Source organism: Scatophagus argus, chromosome 5 (assembly GCF_020382885.2).
Source record: "Scatophagus argus isolate fScaArg1 chromosome 5, fScaArg1.pri, whole genome shotgun sequence".
Taxonomy (NCBI): domain Eukaryota; kingdom Metazoa; phylum Chordata; class Actinopteri; family Scatophagidae; genus Scatophagus; species Scatophagus argus.
Window position 1 is genome coordinate 9,420,490 of NC_058497.1, and position 17,071 is coordinate 9,437,560.

Sequence of the window (17,071 nt, forward strand, 5' to 3'; positions counted from 1 at the left end):
AATCATGGCAGTCTTCATGGGGACTGAGCGAGGAGCCTTGTCTCGTTATATCCTTGCAATGAGAATTTGAATAGGCCTGTTTAGCTTGCTGTGGTTTTGCCTAGAGGCAACTTTCAGAAAGAGATATTTAATATGTTTCCTTTCCTGGACTGATGACTGAATTTATAAATTTTACTTTCATAGCTACAGCAGTCCAGACAATTTCAAATGTTTGTAATATGACTGAAGAGTGATCTAAGGACTTTAGTTGCAATGACATCCATAATGAAATCAACTCAAATTAGTCTATTTGTGAACACTGTGCAGATGTACATGTATTTTCCTTTCTATTCATGAGTTTTTATATATGAGTACATTGACATGACCACGGCACAGTGTGGGGAAAGACAACCTAAAGGCAGTGAGCCATTTGGTTGCCATTTGGCTGCTTATCACCTATTGACACACTGATGTAACAGGATGTGATTAGCTCCTAATCAAGTACTGCAGGGTCAACTCAGTTTGCGAGCCAAAACCCCAGTACTATGTCCTGAATCATTCACTGTAGCCCATTATTTCCTGAGTCTGCCATTTTGTAGTGCTGTCCAATTTGTTTATGATCATACCTGACATAGTGGACAAAAATGATCTGAGAAGGTAATAAACAAGCACCAGACACTAACCAACAACCACCACGGACTGTGAATGATCTGAATACAGTCTGATATTTTTTTGGCCACCAGGCAACCACACACCATATAGTTTTCCAGCATCATATAGTGAAGAGTGAATGGGTGAACGTTTTCGGACGCAGCTCCTGACACCCATTAAGGAGGTTACCATAGAGACAGGCCAGTGAGCATGTGATAGGCCCAACTCTGAAACAGCAAGAACTGTCTGGAATCCAATCGCTGTGCTTGCTTCCATCTACAAGGTCATTCATTCATTTTGACAACGCCTGCTCAGCCGATGAACACCTCATTTTCATGATAATCAACAAAACATCCAACCGCAGAGGACAGTCATATAGCCAGGCTCCTGTACATTGATGGAGAAATCAAATAAAATGACAACGCAAACGGAAAGCGATAAAAGCTCCATGATTGCCGAGCAAATGACGAACACAAAAAGTGTAATGTCTGCACTCAACGCCGTCTACAGTTTAATCCGTATCAGTCGTTTGCCACAGGCCTCCTCAATAATCCCTTATGCAATAAACGGACACAATCTTGCATGGCAGTTGATCTGATGTCAGAGTCAGATGATTATGATTAATGAGGATTCCTTATTGTTTCTTTATGAGTTTCAGCACAAGCTGGGCTGAGGGAGATACCATTTTATATGGAGTCAATGTCAATAACCGGTACAGACTGAGGGTCGCTTCAGCACTGAAAAAGCAACGACACAGAAACAAAATCCATTCCAAAGCCTTATTTTATCATCCCAGCCAGATGGGGAAATCCATTTCAGGGACACACCATATCATATCACAGCCCCTCGATGTGGTTAAATGTATTCATACCTGTAAATTCTCATTTCCCAAATTTTTACATCCGTAAATTCAGCTTTTCTTGACCTTTTAATACAATTGCAACCAAACCACAGGCTTGATTTTGTCTCAGTATGTGAACAATCCCCATCTTGTACACCCTGTTTTGTTTTTTTGCAGACATGTTTCCATTTTCTTTCCTTCTCCGACTCTCCCTTTTTCTTCCCGTTTTCGTACACACCCAGTTGGCCATAATCCCTCCCTGTAGAAGGGAATCTGGCCAATAACTGAATGCAATAAACTGTATCAATTTTCTGCCATTGATTATAGATACAGTATGTGAGCACACAAATATGCGTGCATCAGCCGCGTGCATGTGTGCACTGGTACACGTGCACTCACGCAAATACACATGTGTGCAAAAAAAAAAAACACAGACAGGGGGCTCAACCAAATGTGGGTGTCTGAATGCAGTATTTGAATGAGCTTTTTGGCTATTTGAATTGTGAATTTATTTCACATTTTTTCGCGTGTGTTTATGAACTGTTTTTCAATTTCCTGAAAAATGTGACCTCTGTGGAACGTGTCCCACTAGAAACATTCATTTTTTTAGATTTTCAATAGAAACAATTTGTAATACTGGCGCTAATTTTATTTCTGCATTTAGAAGTTAATAACATTAAGCTATATTCAAATTAGTGCCAAAAACTGGTAGTAACATTCTGCCAGAGTCATAAACACAATTTAATATTTTACATTAAACATTCTGGAAACAAAAATATGGATTACTGATTCTTGCAACTTATGTTTAAACGATCATTTTCAAGTATTATGTTCATTTAGGCCACTTTGAACTTGAAGAATATGCTCACTGTGGGGGAGGGGGAAGGGGTTAAACCAAATGTCCATTATATCAAATACGTCACTTATTACTAAGGGCCACAGTGGAGCACGGTTGTGACAGAATAAGTATCATTAGGCGTCAAATAAAAAAAAGAAGCAAAGTACATTCACTGGATGCAAATAAAAAAAACAATTAAAACTTATAAAATCTATAAAAGCATATCCAGCCAATACAATCAAACCAATTAATGAAACAGAGCCCCAAACAAACATAATTTATGCCACTTATTTCATCTGGCTCAGCGTGTATATCTGAAGGCCAGAGATGTGTCTGATGGTTTGAAGGAGAGCTTGACGGATTTAAAACGCAATTCATGCCTCGCCCGTCTCCCTCCCTCTATCAACGGTGTCAGCCTTTTGACAACCATATAAAATCCGTTTCATGTGGGTCACAGGTGACCTCCATCCTCTCCAGTCACTTAGCTGTCTAGCAGTGATTTGCTTTCTGCAGGAGGTAATGAGCGCTAATAAATAAATAAATAAATAAATGAAACTTACCATTCAAGATGCTCTGGAAAAAGATACAAGCCAATATCCACATGCCCTGCTCCGTTCAATCCCCCCAAGCTATGCTTTCTCTTCTTCCTCCGACCGGTGCCTCCCTGGGTCTCTCTTCTGTGCGCTTGGGGTAAGGTTAAACATTTGCCACTGTCTTTAAGCAAACCGGTCCAAGTCTCTACTTTTAATATCCCCTTCCTACTTTTTCGGTACTCTCTGATGTTGTTTTCCTGAGCTTTCTCTTTGCGCTTGGAACATAAATGAGCCCCTGTGATTGTCTTGGGGAGAGCTGTGCTCAGACTCTCCTCCTCTGTTCCGCGTCTTGCTGCTTCTCCCTGTTATTCACAAGGATGCTGAAGGGGTGAAGCCCAGGTGTGTGTGATGCTGAGTCAGAGCCGGGTACGAGCGGATCCTGAAACAAAAATTAATGCAAAAAATAAATAAAAATAAATAAATTAAACAAAAAGGCTGAACTAAATCTTTTTAAAAATTGTCACAACCTCCGACTTCCTAAAAAAAACACACAGAAGGATCATCCTGGGGGGATTAAAATTTTAGAAAATTAAAATAACTAAAAGAACAAAGAGGCAAACATGGGGAAGAGGATGGTAGAATAACGACGACAAGCAGTTTTTTTTCTGAGACTCCAAAGTCAGATCATCTTCATCGCCTCTGTGCGTCCAGCAAGAGGCGAGTAAGCGCATCTTCCCCGCTGCCGCTCTCTAATCGCACCACACTGACTCTCTGAGCATTACACAGAATAACCCTCTCCCTGCCCCTGCAGACGCTTTAATTCCTCGTTGCCTTAAAGGAGCAGAGGCGGCTACCGGTCCGTCCTGAGGGCAAGGTACTGCTGGAGGTGGGAGTGGGAGTGTGAGAGCACACTGTGAGTGGAGCATTTGCATTAAGGAAATGAGCTGCACCTGACGCAACAAGGCACCTACGATAACATTTTTACGCACGGAGATGTGCCGGCTTAAACAGAAAGCGCTGTCTGCCGGTGTGCAGGTGCGCTCAGCACACAGTTTTATATACCAGATGTTGACTAAATGAAGTCAGTTGGATATTGCTCCTTTGGATCTGAACAGAGGAGAGTTCCCTGTAGGAAAGGGAATACAAGGACATCCAATGACGCATGTTTTCAGTTCATTTAAGTGCAAATATGTGGACTATTTTAGGTGTTTAATTGAGACAATTGAGTGAGATTGTTTAGCAATGGTGTGAAAAGAAAACAGAAAGAAAAGGCAATGTTTTGTCAACGGCTGCAGAAAATACAGGGTTAAACTAAAGCATCCCCCACCCCAAAGGCGCGCGGCACACACATACACACTCCTTACCGCCTCCCTCAACCCCATAATCCATCCACCCACCACCACCACCACTCCATTTTAATGCCTGCCTTGAAGTCAAGGGTGTAGCTGTAGTAGGCAGTGGAAGCCTGTGGGCCTGTCCACAGCACTGGGTTACACTGAACGTGATATAACCAGCAGGGCAGTCTGCAGCTCATTCTCTATTCCACATGACAGAATATACTGAGTGAAATCCTGTTTTATTTACCCCAGGATACTCATTTTCTGTGCTTGTATCTGGACTGAGGGAGGACTCTTTACAATTCTGACCATGTACATAGGAAAATAAATAGAAAATATAATACACGGTGTATGTGGATCACATACTATTGTCTGTCCTCATTTTATTGTTGGTGATGTAAATGCTCAGTTCAGGTGTCTATGTATGCATGTCTGTGCGAAGTTATGTTTGTCTAAAGGAGCTAACTAGTCTAATTTCTGTGCATTAGTTTGGTGAGGCATGACTCCACCGTTTCCTGGCTCTAAGCACAGGTGTTTTGATCAGCCCATTTTCCTGTTGACCGGTTTCTGTTTGTCTACGTGTCTGCATGCCTGTCTTACAGTGTTCACTCCAGTGCGGCAGACAAACACGAACGCTGCTCTGCTTTTGCTGAAGTCCGTACCAGAACACACTGTTCTAGCTTGCCTTAAAATGGTATAGCTCTGTTTTCTGACTTCTGTTTGATGTATTCAGGAATGGCCCAAATGGATTTGTTCTTTCATCGTAGACGTCTTCTTTTTGAACTACCGTTACACCAAAATGTGTGCTTAATTGACTAAGAGGATCATTTTACTTACTTCTTTCCTTAAACTCTAAAATAAACCCAAACAAGTTGAAATCTCTGTAGTGCTGGGGAGAAAACATGGGTGAATCAGGGCACTGGGTCAGAGATCTTGCCTGTCAGTTAGAATGGATTAGGAGCACTGTGCTTGTGTTTCAGCTCTGGATTCTTGGCATGGACGAGTAAGTAAGTTCATTAGCAGCAACAGACTGTGAGATATGATCGTTTAACGGGGAGGATGCAATACCAGCATGGCTGCAAATTTATCAAACCTTTGCTTGTCCTCACAAGATGCACGTTCTGTTTCTCAGCACTACCTTGTCACACCTTGGTATGGGTATGTGCTGTACATTTACACAAGGAAGAATTCATCTTCTTCTGCCACAGAGCTATTGTAGTGGTGAAAGTGAAAGTAGAGCACACTCAGGGGCACATCTGTATTTATACTCTGTAAAGTTCAAAGACTATGTGTGATGCCTAAGGCAAGGCCTTTTGCCCTGCAGGTAATTAACCACACCAGCACTAGATCTTCTTTGGTTCAGCCTTCAGCTACGTTAAATGGTAGAAGGTTTTTTTTTGTCACTGAAGGTGACATTAACAGTCTTCAAAGACAAACAAAACCCAGAGAAAAAGGGAAAAGATCCAACTGTGAGCTCAAGGGATTGGGAGAGGGGATGCATGGAATTACAGGGTGCCATCTGACATTTTGGGGCACATGAAGCATTGCTATAATCTAGCTCAGCAAACAGGATTTTATGAGAAGCTGAAATTAAAAAATTGGAAAAAAGGAAATGGAATGAGTAAAGAAATGCAAATCAAAAAGGTTATGTTTGTTGCGTGGGATGTGAAAACTAATGCCAGCACAAATTGAACAATCAAGCCTGGTATAGTAAGCCAAAAAGAGGAGTGATGACGTTTCTCACCATAGCACTTGGGCCAGGGTACCATTGGCAGGGACGATACATATTGTGTGTATAGTTTATACACACTCCCACCTCTGCACACACACTCCATACGTGGGAGTTGCCCAGTATAAGCACAGCTTCACAATGTGTGTTTGACAGCAAACAAACACAGAGTAACATCAACACTGACCAGATGACCTTACAACGGCTAAATGACAGCAGGTGTGTGTGTTCATCAAATTAGCCATTAGTCATGTTAAAGTTTAAGAAAAATCTAAATAATGGAGTCTTAATAAGTATAGTATGGTACATATGATTCGTATTTGATCCCCATATAGTGTAAAATATTTGGTTAGTGAGAATTAATTTCCCTTTTGCCATAAATACTGTATTTAAAAAATAATTGCCTCCTTCTCTGTATCTAAGAATATCCTTCTCTATCAGGGAAGCTAGCTTTTAACACATGCATTAAGGTACAATCTAACCCCACAGGACACAATATATAACAAGACCAGAAAGAATCAAGCTTCATGGACAATGTAGCTCAGCAGTACAATGATCACATTTAGCTGAAATACACACATCAAATGCTTCTGTTGGTGGCACACAGGGACTTCCATCCTTATGGGAAACAGGTGGTAGTGTTTGTCACTTAGACCCAGCAGACAGCTGTACAACTGAACAGGCTACTTGTGATGTGAAAGACAATACTTTGATTTTCAGTCTGAAGACAAGGGCCATGACCTTGTGGCCAGTGGGCTGAGGTATTCAGTGGTAATCCCTAACAGATTATATTCAGGCATGTAAAGGAGGCACATATGTTTTCTCACTGCAGAAAACAATGTTTAAATCCTTACAAAGGTAAATTATTTTCATTACATTAAAGATATCTATATTCCATTTTATATGTTGTTGTTGTTGTTTATTTCACTCTTGTTTTGGCAATATGTTTATTAAAGCTCCTCTTTTCATGAATTTATTACATTATATAAACATAACTACATGGCCCAAGCAACATAATTCTGTTTTGTCCATAGCCATGTTTTGAATATGAGTAGAGTGGATTTTTGGCAGTGTGTGAATTTACTGTGTGGGTATGGGGGGAGGGAAAGGGTGCACTTCATTTTAGCCCCCCCAGCATGGTGCCTCAACAGTGGTAAGTGAATGTGACAATGAGGCCCGTGGGCTTCTGCAGACAGTCTTGGCCTTGCTGTGTGGCCATGCATGCGTGTCTGTCTGTGGGTGTGTTTGCATGTGCCACCATGTCTGTGTGTGGATTCAAGGAAGGAAGTGGAGCACATATGAGACGATTCATGAACACTGCTCACTCGGGGTCTTGACTCCTCTGACTGTAATGCTCACACTGGCATGGGAGTCTGTGCTTGGCGCTCTTTATTTTACTGCCAACTTCATCGTGGATGATAAGAAATATAGTAATGTCTTTCTGATGTGGTAGTAGCAGTAGCAGTTAGTGGAAGTTGTAGTATGTTAATGAATTCTAAGGTGGCTGAGAGAGCTCAAAGCACTGTGACATAAGAAAACATATGCAAATAGACAAAACACAAGCAAATTAGGAAAACATCCTCAAAACGCATACAGCATTTAGGAAATTAGATGTTTCCAGAGGACACTAGTTCTGAACACAGCTTGGACATGCTTGTTGTTACAGTTTTGTGGATCTACTCTGATATTTTCACTCAAACCAATCATCACTCCTCATGCCTAGGCAACGAGTCTTAGTCAGTCAGAGGCTGAGCAGGGTGGGTCATTTCTTTATTGATTCTTCTTGGGAAAATAAATTTGGCACTGATTTTAGTAACTTCAGTCACAAACTGTAACAGCAAGTGTGTAAAAGCTGCATTCATCAGGAGTGTCCTGTGGAAATACTTCCATTGTTTGTGTATTGCAGCATATTCCCCTTTCAAAATATTGAAAGTTCCTATGACAAATTCTTAATCATTTGGACCTTCTTGTAAAGTTGTGTCCATTTGTCCCAGTGATGTATTTATTTCCATATCGACCAGGGATGTGAGATCTGATCACAAGCGGTCACTCAAGGTTCATATGGATATGCATGTTCATTCCAGGTGTGAACTTCCCCTGGGATAATTTCTTCATTCCTGCATGGAGTCCATGTCCAAATTTGAAATGGTAATTAAAATATTGTCGCAATATGAATATATGACCTAGGCTCAGAAATACTTTAAATGTAATTTTTTTTTAATGTTCGTGGGCATTAATGTGCATTAAACATCAGAGAAAATGCTCAAAACACTGCTACCATGCAGCTTCAGCATACACTCTGGCATATGCTGTCCTCTATCAAGCTAATGAATTTAGACCAGATGGGTAACAACAAACAGTGTTTCATACTAATAACATCATAAGCTAAATCAAATCAGGTGTTTCTTGTAGTTTATTGAAATATATTCTTGCATCGTCAAGTCTGTATGTAATCCCATTAATAATTATTGCAAAATATTAATAAAAGGAAAATACAGCACACTTTTCCTCATTATGTTTCTGATTCTGTGCAACACCTTCGTCTCTGCAGTGCACTCATATATCACACATGTTTATACACACACACACACACACGCACACACACCCAGCCCCTCCCTGTCCCCGTGGCCGACCCTGTCCCTGGTGTGTGTGCAGACAGGCTGGGTAATCCCTCGGGATGGGGCCTCTTGTTTTGACAACTCCTGTGAAGCCCAGTGTCTCTTACAACAAAACACAGACTGGCCTATCATCAGCAAAATGTCAGCCCTTGGCTCACTCCTTCATCACCCAAAGGAGGATCAGGTTGCCTTTACACTATGTGACCCATTAACTCAGAATAGAAACATTCTCAGCACGGGTATAATGATCCCCTTTGTTTGCTAAGACAATGACATTGATAAGAGACAAGTTGCACTCATGGCTCCTGATAGAAGTGTGTATAAGGTTACACGTTGCCAGGGTAGGAGAGATGTGGCTCCTAAACACAGTTCAAGGTGGTGTACTCTTACCCTCTGCTGGTCCCAGTGGGATTGAAAAGACACCTGTAGGTCAATCAACATCAGGACATATGCTAACTCTTTAAATTAGCAATGCTATATAGAAGTTAACATGCCAAAGGGACAAATGATAAGATGCCAAAGAGGAGATGTATTTGTGTGGAGGTCAGTGGAAAGAGCAGAAGGGTTAGAGGTTTACCATCTTTGAGGGGCCACCCACATCAAACATGCACTCAAAGCACTGTTTGATGATGGGAATAAGAGCTTTTAATAAAAAGCTTTTAGCGAACAGATTTTCTAAACTTCTTGGTTCATCTCTCAAGTGAAATAGTGTGTAATTTTGGCTCACTGGTTTTCTTACTGACAGTTAGAGGAAAAGATACTAGTCTCATATCTGTGCAAATATAAAAGGCTGTTAGCTTAACTTAGGACAAAGTTAAGATATAACGTGCTGATTAATGAGAAGACTAGCTGATTTCAATTTTTATGCTAAGCTAAGTAAACGTAGTTTGTAGCTACACATATATGGGGGTCTGGCATGCTCCCATGATCTTCTTTGCAGGTGTGTCCACAACAATAGTTGTTTATGCACATGTGCGAGCCAAGTTCTCATGTGGGGGTACTGATCTCCACCCATGGAGTGGAGGCAAAGGACCGCAAAGAAGGCAGAAATAGAATAAAGAAGGAAAAATGGCATCACATTCCTTACTTAGAAGAAAACTTTGAACACTGACTATGTCTTTTATTCCTTTCTCTAAATTGATTATTAATGACTATAATATAAAATAATAATTTAGATCCCAATTAAAATTATACAATCAACGACAGGTCAGTCTGCAGAATGGACCACATCACATGCAGTACAGTAACCTTTTCTGATCCCGCTGAATTCATGATACCAACACCCCAGCCTGCTACAGCAACCCAGACCAGTTTCCCATTGGTTAGCCCCAAGGCATAGTAGCCGTATCTGTAGCCAACCTTGACGTGCTAAACTAGGACGCTGAAGGGGACAGAAAGGGGAGGAGAGAAGAGGAGAGGCAAGGGAGTGGGCGAAAGAAGGAGGTGGGGCCCTGTAATGAACGGCTGCTGGAAGAGTGTCAGAAATACGGGAGTGAGGATGGAGAGCTGAAAGGGTGATGGAAAAGAGGGGTTACAGGAAGGTGCGGTGGAGAGGGAAGGAGTGAAGGTGGAGATTGTAAGAAAAAGGAGGTAGAGAATTAGGGTGGGTATTAGTGATTTGTACTCTGGCTGCATATGCGCCTGGTCTCCATCTCCTCCATTCTCTGCTTGAAAACTGGAAAAATCAATACACCCACAGTCTAGTGTATCCCCACATGAACTGGATCATTAAAAATATATAATCAAACACCCCACCATCATTTTTCATCACTATTACCATCATCACGTATATGAACAGGCATGGATATCGGTATATCACCAGCATGGTGACAATGTAATAACCCAATCAATGGCCTTCTAATTATTTCAGTGCCTCAGTTAATCGTCCAGTTAAAGCAGTCTTTCAGCCTTGACTCTCAGACTGCTGAGAAGAGACAGGCTCCTTGTTAACAAATGCGCACAGCAGAACCAGTGCAGGGCTGTTGTAATAAGAATATCTGACTTCTCAGCTTCACAACTCAATCCAACTCAGGGTCGCAGTGTTGCCTAGTAACGGTGGCACACTACTGACCTTATCTATGTGGTCATAAAAATGTATGAAGAAGGCCCCCCTGCTCGCCTTCCAACCTCCTCCCCACCTTCGTACAGTCGTTCGTACGACCAGACTACCACCCTCACAGCACTTATCTCCACTTCTCAGCATAGCATCTCGCCAGAGGGCAGGCACCCTCTCCTCTCCTACTCCTGCCAGGGTCGCTCTGCTGTGGTTGTAGCCTGCCTGGGAGCTCCCATCTCTTTTATTATCGAGGGGGCTAAGAAACATGTGCAATTTACACACTTGAGCCCTTTGCAAAAAACACAATGCTCTTGTGTGCACTGTATGTGCGGGCAGAACACAACAGATACAGTACTAGTGGGCGGGTAGTGGGAGGCTGGAAGGATGCAGATTGCATGCTATGAAACTGATAGATAGCTGTAAGAACAGAGCGACACAGTCAAGCGCAAAGGAGACTCAATACCACACTGCAAGGTGAGTCGTTACGCCAGCCTTCTTGAGAATCTTACTTCAGAGTGGAATTTCTGTTCCGCCTGCTGTGGGAGAACAGAAACAAGGCAGTGTGAGTAAATGCGCTTGTTTATATGAGGAAACGGTAGAAATGCAGAAGGCTTACTTCTTCAATGAGCATTACAAACACGCTGCCATTTGTCAAAGCAGTTTGCTTGTGAAAGATGAGATGTATCTGATCTCTATCCACTCAAGAGTACCAAGAGCCAATTTTCTAATTGGCTATCACCTTGGAGATGCCCATCTTAATGAGGAAACAATCTCCAGGGTTTGCTCATCATATAACCTCTGGGAGTCACAGGGGGACTGTGACATGTACCCTCACACACACACACACACACACGCACACACCTGCTCCATCTGTCTGTTCTGTCAAGACCAAGTCTATATTTTCAGCACAAAGTCAAAGTGAAGATCTGCAAACTGCATCTGTGTCATCAAGAACCAGATAAGTTATTTTGTTTTGTGCACAAACTGACTCTACAAAATGTGTCACTTAAAATGCTTTTTTTCCCTTTCCTATGTATGTTTTAGAAAAATCTTAAACACCTATACAACACAACTATACAGTCTCACTTGCTGGAGAGGGCAAGAAATACAGTTTTCATGTAGGTCTGAATAACTGCAACAACTGCTGCATTAAATCAATCCAAGTACACAGTGGTCTAACTATGCTGACAAACAGAATTTCAGTATTGTGCAAAGCCACAGTCTGTCTTGCCTACTACTACAGCTACATCTGCCCTGTGGTACCCGACACATCAGGTGGGATCTGTGGTATTTGAACAAACACAGTCGGCATATGTGTGGGTATGTTGTAGCGTTACAGTAACTAGGGAGACTGGTGAGGGTATGAGTAGTACCTTGAGGCAAGGAGCAGAATGGTGGCTGGGTTTCTGACTCCCACCGCGGCCTGTTGAGACGCTAGCCTGTATGACTCATCTATGTGTCACTAATGCCTTTCCTATGAATGAATGAACAGATACAGATATACTGCAGAGAGGCAACACTACCACCATGGGGGGTGGGGGGGGGGGGGGGGTGAGTGTGAATAGCCTGTGAGAAGCATGAGCCATACTTAGTCATACTCCAGCCTGTCTAAGCAGTGAGAGTTGCCATACAGTTACAAGTAATTGATCTAAAAAAAAAATAAAATAAATCAAAACCAGCTGTCTTTTATATGGCTGGAAACATGTAGTGTGGTAGCAGCGGTGTACTGACGTACCTGTTGTCTGGCTCCCTCTCATCTTATCCAGGCTCTCCTCATTTGGTCTGCTCTCTTGCAGTAGCAGCTGTGAATATGTACACCTTGTTAGGAAGTTGACAGTTCTGGCAGAAGGAGAGATAGGGAAGTAGCTTGTTATGAAGAGCAGGCTAACTATATGTCAGTCCCTGCTCAGAAAGGAAACCCCAAAACAGACAAAGAATAAACAAGAAAGCTTCTTTAAAAACAAAGATAAAAATGATCATCTGACTCTGGGTTTTCATCTAAACTGATTCATTGAAGAAAGATATGCTGGACCAATTTAAATATTTGAATGTACAGGACTAAAAGCTTATTGACCCCAGCCACTCTGTTAATAAAACAGTACGGTAGACTGAATGAGATTTCCCTCAGAAACATGTGGTTGGCCTGATCATTATGACCTGGCCCCTATGTAATCCCCATTTGCTGCCCATCCAGCTCTGTCATGCATGTGCTGTAATTACATTGCATCCAATATCACAGAGAAACGCTAACAGATCCAGCAAATCTCTGATCAGCATTACAGTGATTGGGTCTGTCTGCGGGGCTGCTATAAAAGGCACAGAGCTGGGGTAAATGACCAGGCAATATTGCTGTTTTTATGGTAAACCTCTATATTGTTTGACTGAACCTGAAAAACTTTGTAATGTCAAATGTAAACTGTGGAAAATTAATGGAAATGAATGAAAGAAAAATGCCGTGATGTGATTCAAATAAAGTTTCTTTTGTTCTCAAAGAATGTTTTGATATTTTGGGATATTAGCTCATTTAATTTCTTGCTGAGAGTTAAATGAGAAATTTGACAGCATTCTCCCATCTGCAGAGTAGGCTAAAGTCTAGTCTACAGCCAGTAGTCAATTAGCTTAGCTTGGCATAAATAGTGGAAATGAGGAAACAACTAACCTGGCTCTGGGAAACATAACAAACATAACATAACAAACATTTTTAATGAATCAAACAAACAAAATAACTCATAAGTGCTGCTAGGTGGATTTTGTTAACTGTACCAATCTAGATGATGTCCCCATTTCCAGTCTTTATGCTAAGGTAAGCTAACCAGCTGCTGGCTGTGGCTTCATATTTTCTGTACAGATGTGAACATGGTGTTGATTTTCACATCGTTTCTGCAAAGCAAATAAGCATATTTTCCACAGTGTCAGTTTCTTTTTTAAGGCCTAACTGTTTTGTGGCCCTAAAATCTTCATTTCATCACAGGCATATTCATCAAAGCTATTAAGTATATTGCTTTGATAGAGTTATTAATATTATTATATATTATAATGTAATATTCTTGATTATTTAAGCTTTCAAAATATATAACTAAAAACTACTAACAGTTTTCCTGCTCACTGTAGATTGCATGATGTGCCCCTTAAAACAGAAATCACTGATTCACTTGCCGTATACTGAAATGATTTGTCAGTGAATCAGTCAATCAACCAATCAACAGACATTTAATCACCAGTTTTGATAATCTGTTATTCTTCCATCCATCCATTTTCTATAATATCCGTCAATATGGGGGGGGGGGATCCTATCCCAGCTAACTACGGACGAGAGGCGGGGTACACCCTGGACTGGTCGCCAGTCAATTGCAGGGCCTACACACAAAGACAGACAACCACACACTCACACCTAGGGGCAATGTAGAGTAACCTAATGTGCATGTTTTTGGGATTGTGGGAGGAAGCCAGAGTACCTGGAGAAAACCCACGCAGGCACAGGGAGAACATGCAAACTCCACATAGAAGGGCCCAGACCGGGATTCGAACCTGGAACCCTTACTATGAGGCGACAGTTCTGTTATTCTTAATTTATCAATAAAAAACAAAAGGTTTCTGGCTGTAGCTATTTAAATGTGAGCATTTGCTCCTTTTCTGTGATACATATATGTAAGTGTAAATGAAATAATGTAAATAAAACAAACATTGGTATTGCACCAGGTTGTAGAAACTCACTCACACAACAGCTTCAAAATCAGCTAACACTGCTAGTGTAGTGTTAGTTGCACAAACAAGTTCTGATCCATAGTGGTAATAATGAATGACCATAAAATCAAAGCCCAAAGATCATATCTGTGATTAGGTGGAGATGCTTGTGTGTGTGTTGTTAAGGTGCTCTCCTTCTCCTCCATCGAGTGTAATGATCAGAGCTGTGAGGATTAAGAACCAATGTTCCAGTAAAGAAGCTTTGCACTGCCAAATGTAGGACCACTGGTTCTCCTAAGCTGCCTAATTTGCTCACACAGCGAAGATGCTACAGCGTCCTGTGGATTAAAGGCAGAGGGATGGTGTGGAGTGCCTTGTTGTGGCCAGCAGTGGAACTGCACGAGGAAGCATTAATATAAATAATAATGAATCAACAGATACAACGTAGACACATTATAAACAAATGCTACTAAATAAAATGACAGTCATGCAGGGGAAACTGTGACCTTTTTCAATTTTGGATCATCTTCCTTCAACAATAAATCTTGTGATCATCGTCACAAATTGTAAGCTGAGACTGTCTCCTTAAATGTGTTTGATCTTTCATGATTAAACCACTGAATTGCTTAGATTTCTATTACCAATTTTAATCAATTTGTAGCTATGTATGTCGTCTAAGAAAACAAATGTGTTCAGCTTTACATGACTTCCATTTATTGGACATCACAGGAATTTTATCTGAATCTAAAAATGAGGTCATGAGACAAAAAAAGTTGAGAAATTATGTAACCCAAGGAAGTGTATCACACACGACAAACCACTGGATTTGCTGGTTTGCATAACTGATTAGTAAATGATACATCCCTGCTGTTTTTAATCTCTCAGGCCAAGTGGAAGTATTTTTAAGTCAAAGAGAAGAAGAAACAGGAATTGTGCTTAAATGGGTCATTCACAAGACCCATGACAAGCAATACACCGGAAAGAAGACTTATTTTGTGGTCACAGTCCATCCCCACATTATTCAGGTTATTGTAACTACAGTGATTAACTTCACTGAGCAAGACAGAGACAGAGTGAGACAGACAAAGAGAGAGAGGGGGGAGATGGTGTGAACATGTGACTGTGTAACTGTGAACTCATGAGGAATTCAAAGCGAGACAGTGGTTGTCTGTGTGAAACAGGCAGCATGGAGAAGGCCCATGACATTCATCTCGTTACTTGTGGGATTTCCTCCTATTTCTCTGCAGTGTTAATGTGGCAAATGAGACTGTTGCGGCTGAAACATGCAAAGAACAAAAACTAATTGAACAAACTAACTGATCTTCCTGTATTCTACAAGACATGCATGCCATGTAAGTGTGTAGGTTAAACGCTTCTGCATTAGGCCTAATTACATTACAGCATATAAGTGTACATGGTTTCACAAGCTTATGTGTGTGCCATACAATCAAAGAGACTGTACTGTATAGTTGGCAGTGTAGATGACAGTATAGATGACATTATTCATAATACAAACTCTAAATACTGTAACAACGGGCTTAAGTTGTTAATCAGTATAAAACACTGAATACAGAGTCAGCCAAAATAATGTATACACACTTCAGGAAAAGAAAAACATGCTTAAATATTTAATTTGTGTAAGTATTTCTATACATATAGATACCTCTTTCGAAGTTTGATCAAATTACGATAACACTGTGTACTGTTGTACGATGTTTTCTCAACAGATGGCATTAGCCTTTTTTCCTGATGTGTGTATACATTATTTTGGCTGACTCTGTATTTGACACAACTGCAATTCCCTTTTTGGTTTAACTGTCCCTCTAGTGGAATTAAAAAAAAAAACTGTTTTGTTTTTGCTGTTGTGACTGCAAGTAAATAAATAAATACAGGTAGCCCATAAATGTTAGTTAGACCAAATTAAATTGCCATAACATCCAAACTTTTATTACTTTTTGATGTGCTGCTATGGGACACAGAGATGGGGCCACACAGAGTTGCAAGAAAGGAAGCCCTTCGCCTGCTGTCATGTGACACATAACCAAGCTCTGTATTGTTGCTGTTGCATGATGGCTCCAGGCTGGCCTTTGCAAGTTCTTGAAATGATTGACTATAACCAGTGGGCTGTGAATAAAAGTCTCCACATGTGATTCCGAATGCACACCTTGTGACGTTTGTATCATGTCACTCAATAAAACCTTATGTCATGCTATCACATGAAATCAACAGCCACTCAAAATGTCTGTTCATTTCACGGTTTTGAAACATAAACGGGGCTTTGTAAATTAAAGATTAAATACATTGAATGAGATTGGAAGCTGTAGGCCTAACTCAAAAAGTAACTACAATTTATTGAAACAATTACCAATAAAAACAATAATAGAATTCATTTACAAATTAATATACATTTGACATATGAATGTCTTGATAGCATTGTTTAAACAAGTTTTATGTTTCTTTGTCTTTTTCACTTGGATCTCATTGCTGCTGCACAGAAATCCTGCTAAAAAGTATTAATTTCCACACAGAAGCAAAAATAATAAAAAAAAAAAAAAAAAAAAAAAACACTTGTACAAAAGATTTACTATACAGGTGAGATATTATTTGTTTATTTATTTTGTTGGGCTATCAGCTTGATTCCCACCCAAAATGTTCTGATGAGTTTAATAGATTTCATAACTTTAGCTGACCGTAAGATTAAGTGTGATTTAAGAACGAGAGTCTCCTTTCCTGTGACTGAACCAGGAAACAAAAGCCTACGGCTGAAGTATAGAAAACTGAATTTGCACTGTAAATGCGTGAAAC

General features: G+C 40.7%; 1 protein-coding gene across 4 annotated transcripts in view; it reads right to left on the bottom strand.

Moving 5' to 3' along the window:
- Window positions 1–12,412, bottom strand: part of dscamb (Down syndrome cell adhesion molecule b) — a 123,699-nt gene extending 111,287 nt beyond the window's left edge. The window contains exons 1-2 of one of the 4 annotated variants that reach the window (XM_046390268.1): window positions 12,318–12,412; window positions 2,870–3,281 (exon numbers count right to left, since the gene is read on the bottom strand). In XM_046390268.1, the coding sequence (XP_046246224.1) occupies window positions 2,870–2,912 (43 nt within the window). In that variant the 5' untranslated portion in view covers window positions 2,913–3,281; window positions 12,318–12,412. Of the gene's footprint in view, window positions 1–2,869; window positions 3,766–12,317 lie in introns of those variants that run through there. The other 3 variants (XM_046390267.1, XM_046390269.1, XM_046390270.1) reach the window with 3 other exon arrangements.
- Between the last annotated feature and the right edge of the window lie 4,659 nt (window positions 12,413–17,071).